Source organism: Pinus tabuliformis, chromosome J (assembly GCF_031772625.1).
Source record: "Pinus tabuliformis cultivar Carrire ecotype Pingquan chromosome J, CPIR1, whole genome shotgun sequence".
Classification (NCBI taxonomy): domain Eukaryota; kingdom Viridiplantae; phylum Streptophyta; class Pinopsida; order Pinales; family Pinaceae; genus Pinus; species Pinus tabuliformis.
In genome coordinates, this window is record NC_142295.1 from 1,579,748,200 (window position 1) to 1,579,773,570 (window position 25,371).

The following is a 25,371-nucleotide window of genomic DNA, read 5'->3' on the forward strand; positions in this document are numbered from 1 at the left end:
AAAAGCTGATATATGAGAAGTTCTATTTAACCAGTTGCATATTATTTTGTAGTCCCCATAGAGTTGTAGATGAGTGCAATGTTTTTCAAGTGCAAATTGAATGAGATATTTTGTGGCACAGAGCTCAGCAAAATTGTTTGTGCCCCTCCCCAAAGGTATCTGAATTTTGTAACAGTGAGCTTCATTAATATATAAAATGGCTTCCCCCCCGCAACCATTCTCCTGGGTGAGCCATCAAAATAAGCCCATGGAATGGATTTATCAATGACTTCATACCTAATGGTTCTAGTAGGAGGGATAGGGTCTTCTTCAAGAAGGAGATCATAATCAGATATGACCCTAGATAAGATGAAAGGCCAGTGAGGGTCCTTCAGGTTGAAGATAGTCTGATTCCTAGCTATCCAAATAGCCCAGCACATGATTAATGGCATATTCCTTTCCTTGCCACTGTGTTCATTATACCAATTGTTCCAAGCTTCAGTGATGTTCCTGCCCTGCCATGATTTGAGGGAAGGGTAATGTGCAGTAATGTGTTTCCATTGTTCCATAATGACAGGGCATCCAAGAAATAGATGCTCAGTGCTCTCTTCATCCCTTCTGCAGAGGTGACACCAGAAGGGTCCATAGATAGATATTTTCATCAAATTGAGGCCAGTTGGGATCTTATTGAACAGGATAGTCCACATGAGTATGCGAGTCCTGGGTGCAGCCTTGAGTTTCCAGAGTGCTTTCCAAAAATTCTCAATAGTCTGTGGTTTTGTGTGGTCCATCGGCTTTAAATAAATGTCCTTAGGAGAATATTTCCCATTTTTGGTGAAGGCCCATATAATCTCGTCTTCTCCCTCCGTAATTCTGATATGGGCTTGAGTAAGAGCTTCTGTGTATTCATGTCATTCCTGACGCCACTGGGCCGAAAGATTTATATCAAAGGTAGATTTCCATGCTTGTTGGAAGAAAGTAGAATTTGTGTGATCTGCAATATGGCTGATATAAGAAATACCCTGATTGGTTAGGAGTCTTATCAGTTCTGCAGGTAGTCTATGGGAATTTCCACAACTAATCCAAGGGTATGTTCCTATTCGAACATCATTGCCATCCTGTATTTTCCATGTTAACCCCTCTCGTATAAGTGGGATGGAATTGATCATTGTCTTCCATATTACAGAAATGTTGCTGCTACTCCTCTGGTTCTATCTGATCCAATCCATTTTATTTGTAGGGCTAATGTATTTAGCATGGGAGACCTTGGTCCATAGACTGTCAGAGGAAAGAAGCTGCCAGCCCAGCTTAGCAGCCAGAGCTCTGGAGAATATGTCCAGTCTTTTTATACCCCAGCGTCCCCATCATTTGGGCCTAGCAATAATATCCCATTTTACCCATGCAAATAATCTTCCCTACTGCTTGCCCTTCCATAAAAACCTGCAGCAAATTTTTTGTAACCTTGCCAGAATTCCTCATGGGATCCATGCCAATGTCATTTGGTACACTGGTGTCACTTCCAGAATGGATTTAATAAGGACCAACCTACCTGCTCTTGATAGGTATTGATGGTACCAGATATTGAGGCACTTTTCCACCTTGGAGATCAGCCAGGTCCAGTTTGCAATTTTGTAACCCTGGGGTTTCAACCTGTATCCAAGATATCTAAGTCTCGCTTCTAGATTAAGAAGAGTAAATGGGAATGTTCTTATTGCAAATTGGAATTCATGTTGTGAGCACCTAGGAGCAGTCAAAGTAGACTTGCTTCATTGATGATCATACCTGTGGCCTACTGAAAAAGGTCAAAGGCATTCTGAAGAGCAGTAATGTCCCCTATGCTCCCATTCAAGAATATAATGACATCATCCACAAAGAGAAGGTGAGTTAAGGTACATGTTTCTGTGATTTTGATGCCTACAATCCTACCTCTTCTATGTTTAGCATTGATTATTCTGCTTAGGCCTTCCATGATGAGAAGGAACAACAGAGGGGATAGGGGGCATCCCTGCCTGAGGCCTCTCTCTGCACAGAAAAAAGGAGTGGCCGCACCATTGAGAAGAACACTGAAAGGGACATAAGTAATGAAACTCATTATCCATTTGATATATAAGAAGGGGAACCCCAGATGAGTTAGGAGCATACAGATGTATAACCAGTTTTCCCTGTCAAAAGCCTTTGATAAATCAACTTTTAAAATCATGCCTTTCAGGTTTCTTAGATGAACTGAGTGGATAAATTCTTGAGCAGTGCCAATGGCTTCATGGATTTGCCTGTGATGGAGGAAAGAAAATTTCTCGGGGGATATGTGAGTCGATAGGACATGCTTGAGTCTATTAGCAATGATCTTTGCAATGATATTATAAAGATAATTGCATAAGGAAATAGGCCAGAAGTCATTAAAGGATGAGGGGTTATCTGATTTGGGAATGAGGGCTAAGAAGGTGGATTTAATGATTGAGGACATCTTGCCTGACTTTCTGCAGTCTCCACTACCTTAAGAAGGTTGTTCCCCAAGGAATCAAAGAACACAATATAGAATTCGATACTCGAGCCATCTGGTCTTGTGCTCTTGTCCTGTTTGAATCCTTCGATAGTGGCCTCCAGTTCCCCCAGAGTTACTTCCTTGGTGAGATCATCTTCATCCTCCTGGTTGATGAACCGACGGAAAAGCTTTGCTGTACGCATCACTTCCAGTATGTTTTCACCCAGAGGGGCCTTGTATACCTGTTTAAAATGTGAAGTGGCTAAGCTTGCCAATTCTCTGGAAGTGTTTACAATGCGCTCTTGTTCATCCTTAAGCTCCCAAATAGAATTTATGGCCTTCCTACCATTGCCAAAATTGTGATAGAACTTCGTATTGTCATCCCCGTTTTTTAACCAAGTCACCCTGCTTCTAAGCCTCTAGCTTTCCTCTCTGTCTTTTAAAATTTTAGATCTCTATTTAATAAGGCCAGATATGCTCTTTTGTTCCTGTGATGTGAAGGTGCCATCTGAGTTTGCTTCAAGATTTGAAATGGCTTGTTTTGCTTCTCTAAGGATAGAGTCTTCTTGCTTCCTTTTCTTGTGTGCCCATTCTTTGGAAATACTCTTTAACTCTTTTAGGTTGTGAACAAAGCCCTTTGCAGTATCCTCATTTTCTCTGATCAGGTGTGATTGCCAATATTCAGTCACTAGATTTATGTAGGAAGGATCCCGAAGCCATGAAGAGTTGAATTTGAACGGAGCATTGATTCTGGGTGCTTTGTCATCAATCTCCAAATACATTGGGCGACGATTCGAGCTTCCTCCCATTCCTACCCATTGCCTGATATGGGGATGTTCTGCTTGAAGTGCTTCTTTTACTAGAAAAGGGCCAAATCTCCTAGCCGGACTTTGATCCTGAATATGGTTGTTCTTCCAAGTATATTGAATCTTTGCTAATGGAATGTCAATCCAATGATGGTCCTCCAGAAGGTTTGTGATAACATCAGTTAGCCCATCCAGTTGCGCCAATTGTCCCCAAGATTCCATGAAGCCCAGAGAGAAATTAAGGTCTCCTCTAAGAATAATGTTATCAGCCTGCATGATTGAGGTGATGAGTAGTCTTCTATAGAAAATAGCCCTATCTTGACAAGGACAGTATATATTGATGACTCTAAGTTCGGTCTCCAAGGATGCAGAGTAAATGTCTACCCCTATAAAACCTCCACCTCCCCAAATACTTCGCAGATCTATAGAGCGGTTCTGAAACCCAATTGCAATACCTCCAGATTGCCCAGATCCATCCAGGGCATGAAAGGTCCATCTCCACATCCATGACTCCAAAAGGGGTATGATTGAACCAAACATACACAGGGTTTCTTGAAGGAAAATGATGTCCACAGGAACCGAGGAAAAGAGTCGCCTCAGAGCTAGTTTTTTGACAGGGCTAGCTATTCCTCGACAGTTAAAAGACAAAATCTTCATGGAGGGGGAGGGGGGAGGGTATTCTTTGCTCTAAGAACCCTATTAATGGTTTTTTGCTTCCCTAAGGCTATCTCCTCCCCAGCCTAGAATTTAGCTCTGGAAAGAGTTGAAGGACACCCACTGGTTGGCTTATGGGAAGCAGGAGAAGTCTCAGTGTCTAGACCAATTACATCTAGTCCTTTCTCCTTGGCTTTGGAGCAGAGAGGGTATCTCGAGGAGGAGGATACCGAAGGGGAAGGAGGAGGGTGTAAGGAAAGAGGAAAGGTAGAAGGGTGGCAGGAAGTGTATACCAGAGGGGGTGGGGGTAGGGAGCATGATAGAAAGGGGGCTAGAGCCTGTCTTGCTAGTTGAAGGATCAAATAATCCAATGGGGCTGAGATGGGAGGCAATGAAAAGTGGCCTGGAGGAGCCAATGCATGATTAATAAAAGGAGATGTATGAGATAAAAGAGATGCCTCATGATAAGATATAGGAGCATGAGAAGAGTTAGACATACCCGATGAGAAGACTTCTGCTTGGGCTACCTTGGATCTCGTCAGTGGAGGAGAGGAAGGCTGGATGGGGGCCTTGCCTCACTTTTTTTGTACACCAGCACTCGGAGCCTCTACAGTATCAGAGGTCTTTAATTACTTCTCTGTGGGAACCACTTCGGTAGGTTTTTGAGGTTGATTAGTGGGGGGATCCATTTCAACATCCTGTGTAGTCTTTGAATTTTTCCAATTTAGTGGGCAATCCCTGAATAGATGCCCCACCTTATGGAATCTTCTGCACCTGTATGGAATTCCTTCATAATCCAAGAGCTGTTTATGCGAGGAGGATTTTGGTACCCAGATGCACTAAAATCCTTGCGAAGGCCATCATTCTCGTAGTTTGGTAAGATTTATCATATTCCATATAGGTGCCCAGTGAATTGTTGATTCTTTTAAAGATGTCCTCAGACCAATACTGTAATGGCAGGCCGAGTAGTCTGATCCAAATAGGACCAACCCCAATTTGCTCTATTTCAGGGTCAAAAAGGGGCATCCATCGCTTTAATAGAACAGGGGCTTGTTCAAAATGCCAGAATGAGGCAAGGACCCAATTTGTGTGGTTAGCCCTAGAAAATCGCAAAGCGAACCATCCCCTCACAAATGTTTGAATGAAGGGGATGTTTGCCAGGTGATGGCCCCAGAACTCAAATGCCTAAGTCTTTAATCGAGTTTCCAAATAGTTCCTGCCTCTGATTCTGCCTACCAAAACTTTGTCTGCAAAGTCCATAGTGTCACCCCACTAAATTTCATCTTCAAGTCTCACAATCACATCATCCACCTTAGACTTAAAACACTTCTGCTTTTTCTGGGGCTGGGAGATCGAGAGGGTGGGGGGCTTTGAAACCCTCACTGGGTTAGGGTCCTCTATTGATAGGTTAGGGTTCGTAGGAATTTTAGGGATGGCCTCCGAGAGTTGCAGAACAGAGGTGAAGCTACCTGAGGGGGGCCCAACGGAGGATGAGGGATTAGGATCGATAAGCGGCAGCTCAGCGGCGGGGATTTCAGCGGATGGCCTGGCCTGGAGGGGCAAAGGGTCCTGTGAGGAAGCTTCCAATTCTGGCGAAGGGTTAATACACCATGTAATAAACCCTAGGGTGGTCGGGGACGATGGAAACGATGAGAAATTCGGCCAAATGGTGGGTTTGCTTGGAGGAACGGGAGCAAAAGTAGTTGGCCCAGAATACTTAGGGTAACTTTCAAAATTACTAGAATAACCTTCACTGAAATTTAGCATACCTTCAGAAGCGGCATACGTGGACTGCCAGATGGAGCCATCCTCCAGCGGATCATCTAAATAGTCTACAACATCGAGGTCCATGCCGACAGTTGCATCGAGAAAACGATAACCACCTCCAAACAAGCTGGCCAATGGAAAAACAACACCGTTGGTGGGAAACAGAAATGGATATCACAGTGCGAACAGTAGGGAGTAGTAAACTGGAGCAGGGTGACAAGTATCAGGTGGAAAACTGCAGGTAAACGATAGTGAAAGAACCCTAGCATTAAGACTGGAGTGACAAAAAAAGGAAAAAACATCAGGCCATAGGTAAACTGTGAGGGTAAAAACCAAAAGGCGGGTGAATGCTGAGGTTAGAGGCGGATAGTTGCGGGTCAGGTTACATTTGACCACAGTACTCCATACTGCAAACCTGAAACCCTAAGATTTTTTCACCTCGGTCGCTGACGCTCCATCGTTCTTTTCTAATCATCCACATAAATTCTATATATATATATATATATATATATATATATATATATATATATATATATATATATATATATATATATATATATATATATCTCTCTCTCTCTCTCTCTCTCTCTCTCTCTATATATATATATATATATATATATATATATATAATCCTTGGATAAATCCTCAATGAAGCCCTTTATGTGCTTTAGCATACCTTCAGAAGCGGCATACCTTGTGGCAAGAGCAACTTGTCTCAAGGTCTTGTTCCTGCTTCTTTCAATGCTTATGTACATGCACAAACAACCAAGAGACAAGAAAGCATGCCAAAACTAATAGAAAATCCAATAATAATCTATTTAGCTGATCAAGGAATGCCAAACCAATACATACATGAACATATATATTTTGGGAAGATGAAACAGTAGTTATATTATTATTTAGAGAATAAAGGGGAAGATTACAACCATAGCCTTGATGTTGAAAGGAAATCATTGAGTGGAAATCCTAGTCCAAGCCAAGAAACTCTCCAACACTCCTTCTCTAAGTCTAATGAATAGCCTCTAAGCACGAGCTCAACATAGGGGTGCAAATGGACATAGATCAACGATTTGGGAATTGTAGAGGGGGAATTTATAGGTTGGGAGAGGGAGTTAGACCTCCTCCAAAGATAGGATTACGCCCACATCTTAAGGAGGTAGCTCATAGGGATTAGACCAAGAGGTCAAATTATGAGGATTCGACCTCATCTACCACCTCCAGATCGCCACTCTGGAAGCTTCTAGATCACGAAGCTTCTCATCCTCTTTGGGAAAAATTCATTTTTAAGACCATCACAGGTATAAGAGAGAATAGAGCAATGCCATCACTGGCTCAACAAGGTGCAACAAGCGATCATTGCAGTTTTTAGATTCATAAGGGTGATGATTTTCATTTTAGGGTTTCATGAGCCATTTCTTTAGGGAAAGCTCTAGATATTTTCCAAGAAAAGTTAAAGGAGGGATCTGAGTTGTATATATTTATTAGTATACTATATAATGATCATGTTTCGTGCACTTAATGGTATTTCACAGGGAAGTGAAGGAGGCATGAAAAAATATTGTGTAACAAATGCCCCTAAAGCGTGAAGGCAAAATGAGGAGTGATGGCTAAAATGCTTTACGATCTTTTGGTAAGGACGAGGACACACACTATTAGGAGACCTGCAAATCAAGGATGCATATACATATACATATTTGAGATTAAGACATGAATCGATGGCATGGATGTAGCCATCCAAGTGATAAAGACTACATAAAAGATCCATGGTAAGTGCGCAGCCATTCAGATAACAAGGATCAGTATAAATATTAAGTCTTGTGGTATGGTCACAACCATCTGTATAGTAGAAACATGTGTACAATCATGAATAACAGAAAACTCCACGCATCCTGAGCCATAATAGACAGGACTTAGGGTCTTTTAGTCCATCCTGACCCGATCAATGTACGAATCCCAGCATGTAAATAAACGTGTTGAAGTCAAACATGCTAGAAAACCACCTGATTAACGACCAATGATGTGGACCGTTAACATGCACGAGAGAAACCACCAATAATGACAATGGCCCTCAAGGTACAGTAATACAATTACTGAATGTGATAATGATGTTGAGGTCGAACACTCATGGAATCACCCGAGTGAAAGCCAACAATGAAGACCTATCGTCGGATGCAAAGAACTGACCATTAAGGCATGCCGACTCTAAGGTACTAAAAGTGATTTCCTAAGTCATCTTCCTAGATAGTGAACTGAAGTCGACAGGAAGTGACCGGTCGAAGGAGGGTAATGATGAATCCCCCATCATCGACATGAAACAAGGAATAAATTGGAATGATATTCAGAACTGTAACAATGACTCAAACAATGTATAGGTAAATAACTGCAGATTGGACTTCTCTTGAACATATTGGCGACATGACTTCGGAGTGTGGCAGCATCTGACTCAACACATGGCTAAAGGTCATGATGACAGTGTGGAATAGTCAAATGAGAGGCAATATGGATCACCCAAACCCGGGAGGACAAGTGACTAAGTGAGGATATCACAAACCTAACATGAGAGCAGAAGAGTGTCATGTTCAAGAGCGTCATGCTGCCTATAAAAAGGATGTCTCATCTACATTTTCCCCCACTATTTCTAGCGAGTACCCCAATTATTTTTTATCATGAGCTTGAAGGGGATAACATATGCTTCTTATGTAAGTTCATTCTTCGAATGAATCCATCCTAGTAATTTTTACGAGCCCTAGGAAGGAGAAGCTCGGTCCTGTCATGGTGACGAGCCTTTCATCGCAAAATTTTAATGAGCTCGACGTAAGAATAAATTGGTATCTTTTTCATGTTTAGAGAGTTTGAAAAAGAAATGAAAAAGAAAACTCCATCATGTCCCTTTTCGTAATTTGTCCCTTGAACCCGAAATGGTAGAAAACAATATCCGATGGAACCTCTTGACCATGTTGACCAAGGTGTACCTTTTTCATAAATAGTCAATCTCAACACGAAAAAGTGGTAAACATATACTGATGTAACATCGATTCATTTAATTTAACAAGTTTGAAATGACAAGTACTTGGTAATCTTTTCAATTTTTGAGAGTAAAAAATGAGCTGAAAGATGACTCTAGGGGGGTTCCTTTTACGTTTATTTAAGAAGTCCGAAAAAGAGATAAAATAAAACTCCTAGAATCGGTCAATAATGATCACTGTTCACATTGAAGGTACCTGTAACTACATAAGAAATGCACCCATCACTGATATTAATAAAATATTAAAATATTACAAAAATGTTTGACAAAATGACTTTCAAAACTTATAAATAAGAAAAAGTAATTTCATTTTTTACCATTTTAACAAACTAAGCTCTGAAAGTGTTTTTGTGCCCTAATTTCCTTAATTTTCTAGTGGCTGCTGCGGGAGAACTGGGGTACCATTTCACGATCCATCTATGAAAGGTAAGAGCCTCATCCCTCTTATTGCATTTCATTACCTTTTTATGCAATTTTAACGGTAGATTTTAAGCTAGAAAAGAGTATTTTTAAAATTTAGGTCATCAGGGACCATCACGGGTATGGTCATCAGACCCGCGATGGTCACATTTGAGCCCAAAGGCTCGCGCGATGGTGCTTAGAGCTATTTTTGGAGATTAAAACCTAATTTTAAAGCAAAGAAAGTTGATTTTTATCCATGGAAAAGGCATTAAAAAGTGTTTAAATGTTGTTTGCAGGAGAAATATGTTCCTAGAGTGAAAATAAAGAGGCCATGAGGCTGAGGATCACCAAGCATCTCAAGATCCAGCATGCATAAATGATTTGAGGGATTGTGGCCTACTGAAATTCTTCCGGACCACAGGGTTGAGGGCACAGATGGAGTTGCTACCTTATCTGATCAGCCTTTGGGATGTAGATCGAGATATCTTCATCATCAAAGGGCAAGAACTGGAACTGGATGAAATGGGCATTTATTTCATCACAGGATTATCCCATTGAGGAGAATCCATTCAACTCTTTGGAACTTGCTAAGGAGGTGAGAGTACGAGGAGTCTAGTCCATAGATACTATCCTGGAGCCGAGATAACCAACGAAGGTAAGGTGAAGATTGCAAAAATCACCAATAACCTCGTTCTGAGAACAATATTGTTCACCATGGCACATCTATCTAGCATGCAAGCCCTTCATGAGGTTTCCAAGTCTTAGTTTTAGTACGTTATTGCTTGTTTGAAACCCATTATCTTCAACTGGTGTGGAGGTATTTTGGCAAACATGAAACGTCGACTGACCAAGGGTAAGCATGAACACCTGAAGCAGTTCGGGTTTGGTTCCATACTAGTGACCTTCTTCTTGGAGCAAATACTGCTCTTCTGGTATCAGTGGGTGGAAGTACCACATCCTGCCCCCCAAGATCCGAGGCTCATGAGATGGAGCAATCTCATGCCTCGAGTAGGCATGGGCCAACATATGCACCACCCACCACAGTTCTTTACTTGGCTTGAATGCCAATTACTTATTATGGATGACTATGCTTATGCCAGCATGGATTTCAGAGGGGATCCAGATCTACCTCTCCCACCAGGTGAACATTGGACCAACACAGGTAACAACTTGTTTTTTGAATTTTTTCAAGTTTTTATGATTTTTATGAGAATGTAATCTAAGATTCAACTTATGATAAATGTGCAGATGTGGGTCCAGAGAGACCACCAGGCATGTCGCCAATAGCACAACTTGTTTCCCATCTGATAGTGGCTGCAGACTACGAGGAAGGGGTTGACCCCTTAGCCGAGATGGAGCACAATCTAGAGGTAATCACCTGAGGTGTTCCAGATTATGCCACCATCAACGATGTTCTACTGCGTTGGCAGAGACATACAACTGGAGTCTTTGTGAGACTGCATCGGCTGCTAGGTCGAGTGATTAGGGAAATTGTGTGCTACCATGAGCAGTGCGTAGTTTGATATCTCTTGTACTCTTTTACACATTTTGTAGGCTTTGAAATCCAAGTGTCTCAGAACACTCTACTTTTTGACATTTTGATGTAAACACTCTGGCATTCTATCTACCTGAAAGGGAAGTGAGACTAGAAGAGCATGGTATATGTGAAGATCCTTGGATAAATCCTTAATGAAGCCCTTTATGTGCTTTTGGATGGGGCCACGTGGTAGCTTCTGATTGGTATGGGTGAATAACCTGCACGTCGAAATGGAGGGGCCCTATACACTCGCAAAGATCCCGACTATTGATTTTAGGGATGATCAATGGTGTGTAATGAATTCAGGGCAGAAAATGTTGCTTTTTAGTCATCTTTGGGCCTGACGATCCTTCCATGTGACATGACCCGATTGGTGTAGGTATAATCTTGCACGTCCATTTACTTTCCCCTTTGGAACCTATAGAAATCCTGGTCGTAGATCTTAGAATGGATCAATGGTGAGGATTAACCAGTGGTGGAAGTGGTAGTCCTTTCATGCTTGCCCAAGCCCTGCATTCCCACCATGTGGCGTAACCCCATCGGTGCAGGTTATAAAGCAACGCACCTAGGGCCGTACTCCCTTTGGACCCTAGAGATCTTGATCGTTGATCAAGTTTATGATCAATGATGCATGTTGCACCCACCATACAGTTGCTCACCCCATAATACATTCAGGCTCCACACTACTGCCAAGTGTAACAACCCCATTGGTGTGGTTTATAAAGTAACACCCTTTTTTCCTTGGGCATTTGGAACCCAGGGAGATCATGGCCAGTGATCTCATTGGGGACCTTTAGAGATCTATGGTGCGCATCGCACCTGCCCCATAACTGCTCACCCCATAGAGCTTAATCCTGTACATGAAATGGGCACGTGTCTTCTCCTAATAAGTGCAGGCTAAAGTAGTGTGCTTGCCCCTTGGGACCTGTAAATCCCAGGGATATATTGACCCTTGGTTCATTTGGAGATCTGAAGAGATTGAAGGCACATGTTTAACCCGTACTGGACCTTCTTGCCGCTTAACATAGTAAACCAAAGGAAAGGAGGGGGGCACACATACCGATTTGATTCAACTTTGAGGCCCGTCGACATCCCGTCCATCCATCTACTTGAAGTTCTAGGGTGCAGGGTCCACCCATGCTATAATTGTTAGGTCATTAACACTATTCTACTATTCCGCCAAAAACTTAGGATAAAAGCTATTTGCATAAGGTCTTGAAATAGTCTATGATTTTACGAAGGCTTTGTAAGGCAACCTAGAAGCTCGTATCATTTCAGTAACTAGAGATCGAATCAAGAATATAGAGCGTGATCAGGTAAGACCTTTCACTTACCTAAGCATGAAGGTAAGTTGTGTCCACCCCCTATTTCTTTATAAGTAAGCTTGGAACGATATTCAAATTGACCCTTCCCTTATCTATGGGCAAATGGTGGCTTTAAAGAACCAACCAACAATGAGCCTAGCCCAAATTATTTCATACATAAATAATGGGGGGCCTTATTCTAATGACATTCCGAGTTACGTAGGTGTAAAAGGGTACTTCGTACTACAACACTCTATTTTTAAATGTTCTATGGACCGATGTCCGCTGCTTCATCTGGGAGAAGAGGATCAGAGATATGCCGGTAATGAGAAGGAAGAACCGTCGTAAAAATATTCCTCGTGTAGAATCCGTAGCAGGACTATGAATGGGAGCTGGCAATTCAGACTGTACCGAAGAAGTTCCTGAGAAACAACATGAAAAAGTAACAATATTGAGAAACAAGGTCCAAAAATGAACTTTAATACGAGTTGTGGCTAATACCCATGGCATAGGAGAAGCATTTTCTACAGGATCCCGAAACCACCGGTCACCCTGACCCAATTCATGATGAGCCCACCAACTTCCTAGCAAGATGCCTACGGTTAAAAACCACCGACATCTCAGGATCCAAATTCGAATTTGTTCCCGGTCCTTCTTCGGGTCAGCGACCAAAGTGTTCGTGCCGGCGGGAGAGAGAGGCAAAGTAGCTGTATCTTTCCTTCCATTGCGAACGACACGCTTCGCCTGCTCCCTCCCCGTGTCCATCAGCGCTCCTGTCTAGAGTAGAGAGAGGGTGAGGAAGCACCGTCGGAGTAGCATGAGCAGACTTCTATTGCTACACAACAATAGAAATCTGGGATGGCATTTCGCGTCTGTGAGGGTAAAGAGCTTGCTCGTTACACAGGCTCCGACGCATCTGACATAGTGAAGCGTTCTATTCCTTTCCTTCTGCATTGGTGAGTAGAGTGCTACAATCCCGTTCATCATTTTGGATCTACATAAGCCAAAGCCCATAGCACTGGCGATGTCTCCAGCATAAATGCGAGGAGGATGTATAGCTAATATGGGATCTTGCCAAACAGGATTTGATTCTGCAAGCGGTTCAGTACAAACGAATGAATTTCGAACAAAAGGATTGGAATTCGTCGATAGGGGAAGAGGGAAAAACAAAGCAATGCCAACAGAGTCAATCCATTGTTCATCGATGGGCGAAGCTCTATCTTTTTCATCTCGTGCCAAGTGCAGTGCTATGGGCTTTTTTCTGCTACGCGCTCGTTCTTGCGAACCTTTGTTTCGGGAGCGCCTAGCGCCCTTATTGAGAGAAGCAAAGCTCATTTTCCTCCCTCTACCTATGAAAATGAAGTAGTCAAGCAGCGCATAAGAAAGAGAAAGGGTGGATTTACATTTCCTGTGAAAGGTTCGGCCCGTTCGCAAAGGAACAAAGGTTCATGGAATGGTGTACAATCGGGGCGTAGCCCCACTTTGTTGTTCGTAATGGGGGAGAGATAGAATGGAGTTCTTCACGAAGCTCGAGATGAAGGATAAAAAAGTAGTTTCCCTACGGCCTCCTTGTTCTGATACATTATGGCTCTAGGGTTGGACCCGGTAATGAAAGGGGAATCCATAAAAACTTGGGATCTGACACCGTGGTGGAATACTACCCTCATGATTAGACCATGTCCGTGAGATTTGATAAAGCAAAGGTGCATTAGCATTGGAGTTGGTGAATATGTTGTAATTGGGAATGTTAGAAGGAGTATGACAGAATGAAGGACCAAGGAGAGAAAGAAGAGTGCACAAAAAGTATGGTGAAGCACTAGACGCAGGTGGTTTTTTCTTATCATGAGTGAATGCAACGGAAAGACCCAGAAATAACAGATAATGGCACAATTCATTTATTGACATTTTGTCTGTGTTCCCCAATTTCGTTGTTATTCCCATCATCCTCTGTGGGTGACCACAAGATAATTCACAATCGAGGTTACAGGATTCGGACCTATGGCCCCCCACAAATGGCACCCCTGCCCACAAGTGCCCCCATTCGGCTTTGTACCCTACGCTACCTTTGGCGAGCGCCTTGTCTCACCCAAAAAGCTAATGCTCCCCTCCTTGGTTGTGCCATTACCAATTGCACGGCCAGCTAGGCGCCCCCAACCTAATAAGAACAATTATCTACTGAACAAGGACCAGGCAACGAACCATGATCCCGTCCGACGACCATAAATGAGATTGTTTGGGGATGATTGATATGGAAGATCTGGTTGAGTGGTAGAGGAATATATGGGAATCGATAGTCGTTGTCTGGACATACTCTTTTTTGTTCCTATAGGGAAGAGGAGAGATCAACGACAAAGCTACTATAGCGATATAGACGGAGATGGTTTCACTTACTCTGGACCAATATATATATGTGTGTGTGTGTGTGTGTGTGTGTGTGTGATTCTGGTTAATCATCACAAGGCTGGACATGCATGTAGGTATTACAGAATTCGATGACCAACAAGACTTTATCCCATACATAATAGGCATATTTCTCAAAGAGCCTTTATGGATGGTTCACTTCATTATCACGAGTAGCAAAGAAGGAAGGGGATTGGGTTGCATCCATTGCATAGATAGGGCAGGAACTCACTATAGATCGATCGTAGTTGCACAAATTCCCTCACATTTTGTGAAGTGGGACAATTCTTCTCTTCAGTTCCCCTTTCCTACTACTCCTTCTATTCCAATAAAGGGTGGTTCGTCCCATGGCAAAGAATGGAAATTCCCAGACAGCTGCTGGTTATCGGTCAGTAGGTGTTACGCTGGCGGCCAAGCCTTCCTTATTTTCTTGCCCTCCCTCTCATTTTGATTTGAATTTAGGGGAAGCCTTCCTGCCTGATAGAAGTACCCATCTATATGAGAAGGATCTCTGTATTTTCTTATTCGAAGAAATGTGTAGTCCTTGCCCTCAGAAGCGCAAGCCCTCCAGACCTTAGTTTACTTATTTTGTGGCCCCTGTAAATAAGCCACCCCCCAAAGCAAGAAATTCCTCTCCTTATCAGTCGAGTCATGCTCACGCATCCTCTCCAGTGGGTCAAGTCATGCTTATGCATCCTCTCCTTATTAGTCGAGTCATGCTTACGTATCCTCTCCCATTGGTCGAGCCACATCCTCTCCCTTTGGTCGAGCCTACTTGCGCATACTTGCCCCACTTGATTAGGATGAGCAATTCTTCCTCTGGTCTTTAGAACGACTCCATTTCTCTCCGTTCGTCAATTCAGAGTCTATTTCAATACTTACCAAGCCAAGTAGGTCAATATGGGGGACCTTTATGGTGGTTGGCCTAACTCAGATAAAAGACAAATAGCAGGGTGAGTGAGTGAACTCTCGACTGGGCCCCCACCAAATAAGTCAATAGGGGTTTTTTCCTTTATAAGGATAGGGTAATAGCAGGGTGAATTAGGCCCTCCATAAGACAAGACCTTCTAGCTATAAGTCTTGATCTTGGGAAGTTATCTAGAGGTAAATCCACAACCTGGGTGAAAATGTGAAGGGTTGATCGGGCCTTTACCAGTTGGTCAAGGTCTTACCTTCTAGCTGGTAAGTGAGAGCTTCAGGACCTTCTGTTTGTTCACGTCATAGCTCAGGGAAGGTACCTGAGCTCTGTGCCTAAACCTGAGCCGGGTGGGTTATTGCATCCTTTCTATAGTCACGGCATGATAGGGATCTCATTCAAGTGCTGGATATCCCCTTACTTACCTTCTAGCTTAGGTAATATAAGGACCTTCCCTTCTATTTTTCACCCCTTCAGGACCTTATTCTTTTTTCATAGAATGGAATTGATAGGGGTTTACTTGGCCAACCAAGAAGGGTAGGCCCTTTCATAAATAGAGGCCAAAATAAATAAGGTCCAGAGGGCTTACGCTTCTGAGGGCAAGGAAAAAGGCCTGCCTCCCCGGTCATTGCCGTTCATCACTTTACCACTTGATGGACAAGCCACCCTTATCTCCTTGGTGTTCGAACTGATTGATTTACAAAAATAATACACCACACAACCGGCCCCCCCTTCTTCTATATGGATGGATTTCTCTTTCATTGATGGCCCATCAAGACAAGAAGTGTTTTCACCTTATCTGTTCCCTATTTCTTTCCTGCCCTATCGCCAACTTTTTGTCTCGTCCCCTACCTATTCGTTTTGTTTGCCCTTTTCGTTTCCCTCATCTAATTCCACTTTCGATACAATGAATTAGAGACTTGAAATTCCATTACTTATTCTAAGTAAGGAGGAGGGTGGACGGACAACAAGGGACATTATTCTTTCACCGTAAGTACTTGATGCTCAGGCGAGAGGTTGTATACTTGGCTAGACGATTAATGGTGGCTGCTATAAGCAGCTAATGTCCCGTACTACACAGTAATGATGAAGATCCCTCTTCTCACTGAGAATGTCGGGGATGCAGATTCAAAGAACTAAAGAAATGTTTCCTGGTTGATCGATCTACCTACCATTTGATTTGATCCATCTCAGGTGGGGGAAAGAAGGAGTAGGTGCACCCTACAGAAACCTCGATTTTGCTCAATTATAAAAAGTACTTATTTCCTCTCCACTATATACTATAGTCGCTTGCTTGTGCTTCCTCTCCTGCTGGTTGAGTGACTAAGTTCCTCTATTTTTGGGGCCTTACCCCTTCATAGAGTGTTCGTCCCTATGCTCCTCACCCTCACCCTCTGAATCAGGTGAGTGGCTCCGCTAGGGATTGGGGTGGGTGGGTAAATAGTTTCGGGAAAATGTTATGAAACCAGCTCACAAAAAGATAGAAAAGATAGTTGAATGCCTTAGAATTCAGCCTCTTCAAGGGGGAAACCTCCTTTACATTACACAAATGAACAATTCTTCATTGATTCAAATGAAAAAACCTCATTTCTATATATAGGAGTCTAAGGAGTCACAATATAACCTAGCTGACCTAACAATAATAATATAAAGGCACAAAAATAACAATAGAGGTATTCTATGGGGCACAGTAATAACAATATGGGGAAAATAGGGGCACAACAATATTAATAAGGGATATAACTACAATAGTAATGGGGTAATCACTAGTATTATAGGGACCTAACAGAAAATAGAGCAAGAAATTGATGGTGGCTTGTTGGTCGAGCCATGCATTAGCACCCTCTCCTTAGCAGTCGAGTGTGCTAACGCACCCTCTCCTTAGCAGTCGAGTGTGCTAACGCACCCTCTCCTTAGCAGTTGAGTGTGCTGACGCACCCTCTCCTTAGTAGTCGAGTGTGTTAACGCACCCTCACCCATATGATGGATGAGCGATAAATCCCTTACCATATGAATAGTGAGTGACTTCGTCCCTTTGGTCGATCACCCAAAGGCGATCCTCACCCTCTCTATGGTTGGGTGAGTGGGCTTCTCACTCCTCACCCTTATTTTTTCGCTCTGCTCAGGTAAGGCCAAGGAATTTCTTGCTTGCTCGACCCAATCAAAGTGGGGCAAGGATGCGTAAGCACACTCGACTGTCAAGGAGAGGGACGGAGTCACTCACTCATTCATATGCCCACCACCCAATAAGCATCAAGGAACACATGCTCTCAATTAAGGCTGCAATCGTTTGAATGCTCACTTATCATATGGGTGAGGGCCCCAGAGCAAAGCCGCTTATCTACATCGGGCAAGGTCCTGAAAGGACCTTTGATGAGGATTTGTAGCATCATTCAGGTAAATACAAATTGAGATTGTAAAAACATGAGCTTGTGATATAGCAACACCTAATTCCGAACCGTTTGGTGCAAAAACTATTGATAGAGAACCCGGATCTCCTATGGAATACACAATATTATTCATACATGGCATAGTCCGAGTGAACCCACTTGGGATCTTTACTGAACTATGACCAACCATCATATTAGTGGATAAATGTATTCCTAAGCTTGATGTGTGGAAACAATGAGGGATTAGCTCAAGGAGTACTAAGAAAGGTGCTAACGACAGTGGTACTCCTGCGGGTGATGAGAAGCTAGAAAAATGAAGCCCATTTATTTGAGATCCCACTATAGTAATTCCAATAGAAATTGAAAATGGGAAACCCAAAGTAATTATAAAATGACTTGTCACTGTGGAGCTATATGGTATCATACCCTGGGGATTACGAAATGACGAAGATGTAAGAGTGATCGAGATGCGGGGGGAACACTTTTGCTTAACATTTCCAGAAAGACCACCTATTTGTTCGTTCATCAGGTTTGGCATGAAATCATGAATAAGCTCTACTGAGGATTTCCGAGCATTGGTTACTGATTTTCCCCCTCTGTTCTTAGTAACGAAATGAACCAAGAGCAAGACTGAACTGATAGTTAGCGGCATGGACACAGATGGATTTGTGAATGGGAAATACAAGTTTCCTATATTCATAGGAATCAATGGGATAATGGTAGATTGCTCAAGTGGGCTGTTTGGCGTAATAAAGACTTTTATTTCATCTCCTTCCTGTACTTCTTGCTACCGAGCGAGATAGATCAAAAGACTTGTCTTTGCTCACTCCTTTTTATTTCATAGCTAACAATAATGGCGAAAATGGACAAAAGCATGGGAGTTAGCGATCAATAGGTAAGTTCAAGAAAACGACCTTTATGTCATATAAAAATATTTTCCTATCCTATTAGTATTGCGGGATTAGAAGAGTTAGACGAGCTCATGAGAGCTTGCATAACAAATTCGCACTCCTTGGGCTTTTTGACCCCTGGCCATGAGTTGCTCAATGATTTTGAGCAAAGTTGCTTCATTCCGTTTTGCTTGCCCAGAATGGGAGATTCTCCTCGAGTCAACTATTTTTAGCTCCACGGATGGCGGCAAGCCCCCATCAATACGGGGCTTTTTTCAGATCGAGGTAAATGGGGCGGATGATCCAAAGGGGGATTATGAATATAAATGCTTGAATATCTTCCCGGAGTAGCCCCCCCCCCGACCGACGAATCTGGAAGAGGGGCCGGCCCCGTAGTTTCCATCTCTCTCTCGGGAAGATATATGAGCAGCTCCAAGGACCCAAAGGTGTCCGAGGATATCTCCAAACTAGATACGGGGGTTGGCATAGAGCCAACCAGAAGCCCACGTCGTTTCCAAGGATTTGAAAGATAACCCAGGTGATGGATAACTTCAATAATCAATCCAAAAAAATTGGATTTCCTCTCCTTAGCAGTCGAGTGTACTAACGCACCCTCACCCATCAGAATGAGTGAGTCCCTACTGGGCCTCTCCTTAGCAGTCGAGTGTGCTATCCTTGATGCTTATTGGGTGGTGGGCATCAGAATGAGTGAGTAGATGGCGACCTTATAGTCAAGAGTTCGCTTCCTCTCCCATAGGTCGAGAGTTCGACAGGCTCACCCTCACCCTACCGGGCCCCTCCTTAGCAGTCGAGTGTGCTATCCTTGATGCTTATTGGGTGGTGGGCATCGAAATGAGTGAGTCGATGGCGGCCTTATAGTCGAGAGTTCAACAGGATCACCCTACCGAGCCTCTCCTTAGCAGTCGAGTGTGCTATCCTTGATGCTTATTGGGTGGTCGACATCGGAATGAGTGAGTGACCCCTAAGTAATATGGGGCCCTCTTCTTTTGGCTTATCACCTTGGCAGAGGTTTTTCAAGGTTTCCCTCACCATATGAATAGTGAGTGACTTCGTCCCTTTGCTCATTTGCGGCGGCCCTCACCACACGTTCCCATTTACTTACTCACTGATGGTGGCCTTTGAGTCCAGAAACTACGTACCTCTCCTCACCCTTGATGGGTGAGCAATCAATCACCTTCCCTCACCATATGAATAGTGAGGGACCCCTATGAAGAAGTAAGGGCCCTCACCATATGAATAGTGAGTGACTCCATCCCTAATAACGCGTCCATCCGATGCATTATTTCCGATACAGCAGGCATTTCACTTGCCTCACACCATCGATGGCGCCCTTTTGGTCGAGTGTGCTAACGCACCCATCAATCACTCAGGAACTTTAGTTGCTCGACCATAAGGGAGAGGATGCGCAAGTAGGCTCGACCATAAGGACTGGCAGGGTGCGAAAGCATGCTCGACTGTTAAGGCTACCATCGGCTTGACTGATAAGGAGAGGAACTTTAGTTGCTCGATTGGTAAGGCCGCCATCACTGGCAGGGTGCGTAAGCACGCTCGACTGTTAAGGCCGCCATCGGCTCAACTGCTAAGGAGAGGGACAGAGTCACTCACTATTCCGATGGTGAGGGTGCGTTAGTACACTCAACTGTCAAGGCCGCCATCGATTTCTCACTCAACCATAAGGATGCTACAACAGGCTCGAATGTTAAGGAAAGGGCCGCCATCGCCACCATAACTGAAACTTGTCTGTGATTCTAGTCATTCATTATATACGTCATTATGCAATCTAATTTGAGGACTGGCAGGGTGCGTAAGCATGCTCGACTATTAAGGCCGCCATCGGCTCAACCATAAGGGAGAGGAGTGAAGGTGCTCACCTGACCTAAGAAGGGTGAGGTAATATCGATCACGGAATGACCTATCTCATTAGTCGAATGAGGACCAGTAGGGGCTCGACTGATAAGGAGAGGGAAATCATCATTCAATCTATCAGGAACGTAATGACGTATATGAGAAAGCGTCATTCAATATCTCAAGAATGACTCACATCGAATCTGGTATGACACATATATCGATGCATTCATTCGTTATATACGTAATTACACTTTAGTAGATCATGCATCTATGGGCATATGTCATTATGCAATCAAGATCTCGAACTAATTGGTTCATTTCGACCAGTGATTCCAGTCATTCATTATATACGTAATTACATCATTTGAGATATGTCATTATGCATTCAGGAATTATATATGTAATTACGCTTTCTTATCATATGGGATCGTAGCTCTTTTCATCGATCGTACCAAAATCTTGTATACAAAGAGATATATCTAATTACTAATCATTCTTTATCTACGTCATTCCCCCTCCCCCGAATAACAGAGAGCAAGCTCCTATCATCACTTCCACCTTTCATTAATGAATTTGCCCCTTTTCAATGCGTGGTACGGCTAATATGACTCTGGATGGCCAACGCCATCTTTCATTAGTGAATTTCCCTGCCTATATCCTTCGAAATTCATTGGGTCATCTGTAACACTCTCCCAAATCATTGGAATCAGAATTAGAACTTCTCTCACCAGTGGGAAACGCGACATCATGTCTATATCCACATCATGTCTATATCCATCAGAATTACCCATTGAAATTCGTTGTCATGTCATCTGGGGCACTCACTCATCTAGTTTCATTTTCATCTGGTGTCATCCAGAACTTCACTGGTCATCCATCCATTCATCCATCATATCAAGAAGGGTGATCGAGGTCAGATTCTCACGTGATGTCCCTCGTAAAGAATTAGGCCAAAGAAGCGGTAAATAAGAAGGAAAGGAAGGAAGTATATGTAATAAGGGGGGGATGATGATGGTAGAACAATGCCAGCCGAGGTTAATGATAACAAGTCATGGAACTTTTCATGATCATGAGAATGATAAGAGTATCCAAGGAGGTGTGGTTTTATCTGGAAGCAAGATAGATAGAAGGGCTTGCTTGTCTAAAATGACAGATAAAGTATAAGAGGATAGTGGAGGGATACCTGAGTGAATGGAGGGCATAGCGGTGTGTGGGGAATCATTTCTTCTGTGATGCTAGAGATTGGACATAATTTGGCAACGGGTATCTGAGTTGTTGTTTCCATCCAGAACACTTCGATATCTATCACCTCGTAGAGAGAGAGAGAGAAATTAGGCCTTTCTTGGGGTTCTTTATGGTATAACACTCTAGTGGCATAGATGAGACAATGTAGGGGTATGTGATAATTCAACTCGAAAGAGGAGGTGTTTCGTGATTGATGCTTCCATGAATTCTAGGGAGGAGGGCATAGATGATTCAGTGATAGCTAATCATAAGGACATATAAGGGAATTAATACCTTATGAGTGAGATGGATTGGTCACTTACTTTTAGGGCATCTATCGCATTATCTAAAGTACACGCACTTGGAGGAAGGAGGTTACCTACATTGATCTTACCCATGTTCACTGTTGGATGTTACCCAATGCAGGAAGGTTGTTACCCAACCGAGCCCAATTGATATTCCCATTAAGCCCTCCCACTTACCCTACGATGCTCACTACCAATTCCCCTATGATGCTCACTACCACTTGGCCAGGATCACCCACTTGGTTGGGCTCACAAATCTGGGGAGAAATACTCTGCTTACTTGGCTTGGTTACTCAGACTCGGTTACTCGACTTGGATACTTAGATTGGCTGGGCTCATGGGTGGGGCTACTCGGATTGGATACTCGGCTTGCCTACCGGGTTTGGTTGGGCTGCTCAGTTGGGCTACTCAGCTGAGCTAATCGACTGCTCGGCTTGGATACTCGACTGGGCTGGAAGCAGTCATTGTCTAGAAGCTCTACTCAGTGCAGCTACTCATTAGTGATAGAACTATTTTCACTGCATGAATGATCTCTACTCATCGAAGCTCTAGTCGGTGCATGAAGCTAGGGTCTGTCAGTGCATGAATGATGCTCTTGTCAGTGCAGATAGAAACTCTGTTCAGTGTAGCAGTGCTAGTTGTCAGTGCATCTTACTCCAGTATCATTGCCTGAAGGTCATTGCTTATAGCCGCTAGTTGATGCAGTCGATCACTTGATGCACTCGATCCAAGATTCGATCCAGGTGTTGATCACTATACCAAGAGGCGATCCCAGATTTGATGTCGGTACTTGATACAGGTGTCAATCACTCAATGCTAGGATTCTTTGCCACTAGTCGATGCCAAGAGTCGGTGCACTCGATAGGGAGTATTTTCTTATAGCCGCTTATAGCCTACGCTTACTTTTTTGCTTTTTCAGACCTAGATACTTACTTAAGGTAATACTATACCATTTCACGAGGGAATGGTTATTACAAGACAACTTTCTTTTGGACAGCTAACTATCTATCTATCATTGGATGGATTGGTTTCAATGCCCCCCCTTTTGGAAGCCAGACTACTTAGATTATTGAAAGGGAAGGGCTTGGGTTGGCACTTTGAACTGGACTATTTACTTTCTCCACTTGAATACTTTCTTATGGACAACCACCCTCTTTCTTGCATTGCCCTATTTTTGTTATTGATCAACTACAACCAAACCCCTTATCTTGGATGGATAGAAGGAAGGTTCCAGCCTTGGGTGGGTACTTTTCACTAACATGTTGGCACTTTAAACATTTCTTGCGCACCTTCACCTTACTCGCATTACTACTGCGCTCCTTGATATGCCTATTTCTCTTTACTTAAAGTACAACCTACTCCCATCTGGTTCTGTTTACCTTGAACTGCTGCATAACAAAACATAGTTATTAACCGAATGCTTGCTTAGGTATTGACCAATCATATCGACTCAGCCAGTGAGACAATGCTATCGTTGTGTGGTGGGATGGGAGGAATCATGGCGTAGGAACTGCCCTATAGATTCAATACAGCAGCCAGACGCATCGAAGATAGATGGAATAACCTTAAATGCAGGTACAAATTCGATTTGACTAGAGGTGCGGAGCGAGTTATCAACCCCAATGGATGAATATGCCTCTGGAACCCCCAAACACGAATCTTTTCTTATTTCAATGCGCGTTTCGAGGTAGGTTTTGACCTAACCTGCCTAAGCCTATAAGAAGCCCTGCTTAACTCCTGAGTAGCTCTCTGTCCTACCTAACCCTCTTATGCTAACCCCCTTGCCTTATGGGAACAAGCTTGACTTGCATTTTCATGCTTTGGGTCACAAACAGACAACCCATACAATATTGTGTTTTTTTACTGCGAAGCCCGGAATAATAAATGAGTGAACAGAACAGGTCGAACATAAAACAAAATAATAACCAAAGCTTTATAAGTAGCTCAGACCAAGTGGGTAGGGTGTGACCAGAATGCTTAAATGGCTGGAGGGAGGACTAGATGGGATGAATCGATGACTTGTGTGGTTTCATTCAGTAGCTCTAGTACGGTTGGCTCTTGTTTGGATTGCTGGCTATTTCTCTTGGCCTTTAAGTCATGCATCTGGTATAATAGATCTCATTCGTGACTGATATGGGCATATGTCATTTCTTACATGTATATATAGCCCAAATCCCACCATCAAACCTACTATATATGTCATTGTGCATGAAGAAATTGCTCACATTCCAGTAGTGAAATTCCTGAAATAGCTTTCATACGATGCGGTATCAGGCCTTTCAATCTCAACTGACCTGGAGAGATTGAAAGGGGAGCAAGAGCTGCTCGAAGAGTAGAGATTATATATGCTATTTTTCAGTGATCATGCTCATGGTTGTTCTTCAGGGAAGCGTAATAAGAGAAAGTGGTATCAGGCCTAAAATCTCGACCTGCCTGGAGAGATTTCATCTATTATATATGCTATTTTCAGGCTCTTACTAGTAGCGAAATTCGTGACATATATTATATATGATTCAGTACCCTGAATTCGATGAGCCTTTCATGATCAGAGAAAGTGGTATCAGGCCTTGAAATATCGACAAACCAGGAGAGATTGAAAGGGGAGCAATAGATGCATGCCAGGCCTGAAATATCGACCCCAAAGGAGAGATTGAGAGGCCTGGCCCCAAACCATGGAATTGGTCATATTCGATCACTAATTCTGCCATTTCTTCCAGTCATTCATTAGATGTGTAATGAACCCAGAAAATGCATATATTATATATGTCATTATGCCATTTTTATAGATCAATTTCTTCCCCTCAAAGAGCTAGCTATAAGGTAAGGTCCTATCCCTTTATTTATTCCCTCAAGGTCCTGAAAGAAAGGTCCTGCCTATTTCATGAATGAATGCCTTACTTCCTCCTTCTAGAAGGCCCAGCCTGACTCACTTACCCATCGTTAGGACCTTTATGTAATTACTGTCAGAGCAGGTAACTCCAGCAATGAGCACAAGAAAACAAGAAGGATTGATTCATTTATTCATTAGCCAACACTTTATTTATACACATATAAAACGGATCAGTTCATCTTCTAGATGACTGTCCGACTTCACCTCATCCGTTTCGGATTAGGTGTCAACATTCCCCCCCTTAATCTGAAGGGATGTTGGTGAGTCCAAGCATCATTCTGAATTTTTCAAGCTTTTCTCTTCCAAGCGCTTTGGTGAAGATGTCTGCAATTTGCTCGTTTGTGGAACAATGACGAAGATGGATTGTTTTGGCCTCAACATGATGTCGGATCAGATGATATTTAGTATTGATGTGCTTAGTACGATCATGGAACTTTGGGTTCTTGGCCAACTTTATTGCAGATGTGTTATCAATCATGAGTGGAGTTGATTGTATTTGTTTTACCTGCAAATCTTCAAGAATTTTCCTGA

General features: G+C 43.0%; 1 protein-coding gene across 1 annotated transcript; it reads left to right on the top strand.

The window, feature by feature from the left end:
- Positions 1 to 12,995: 12,995 nt before the first annotated feature.
- Positions 12,996 to 13,322, top strand: LOC149233524 (uncharacterized). Its single transcript, XM_089382222.1, has one exon. The coding sequence runs from the start codon at positions 12,996 to 12,998 to the stop codon at positions 13,320 to 13,322; it is 327 nt and encodes a 108-aa protein (XP_089238348.1).
- Positions 13,323 to 25,371: the final 12,049 nt, after the last annotated feature.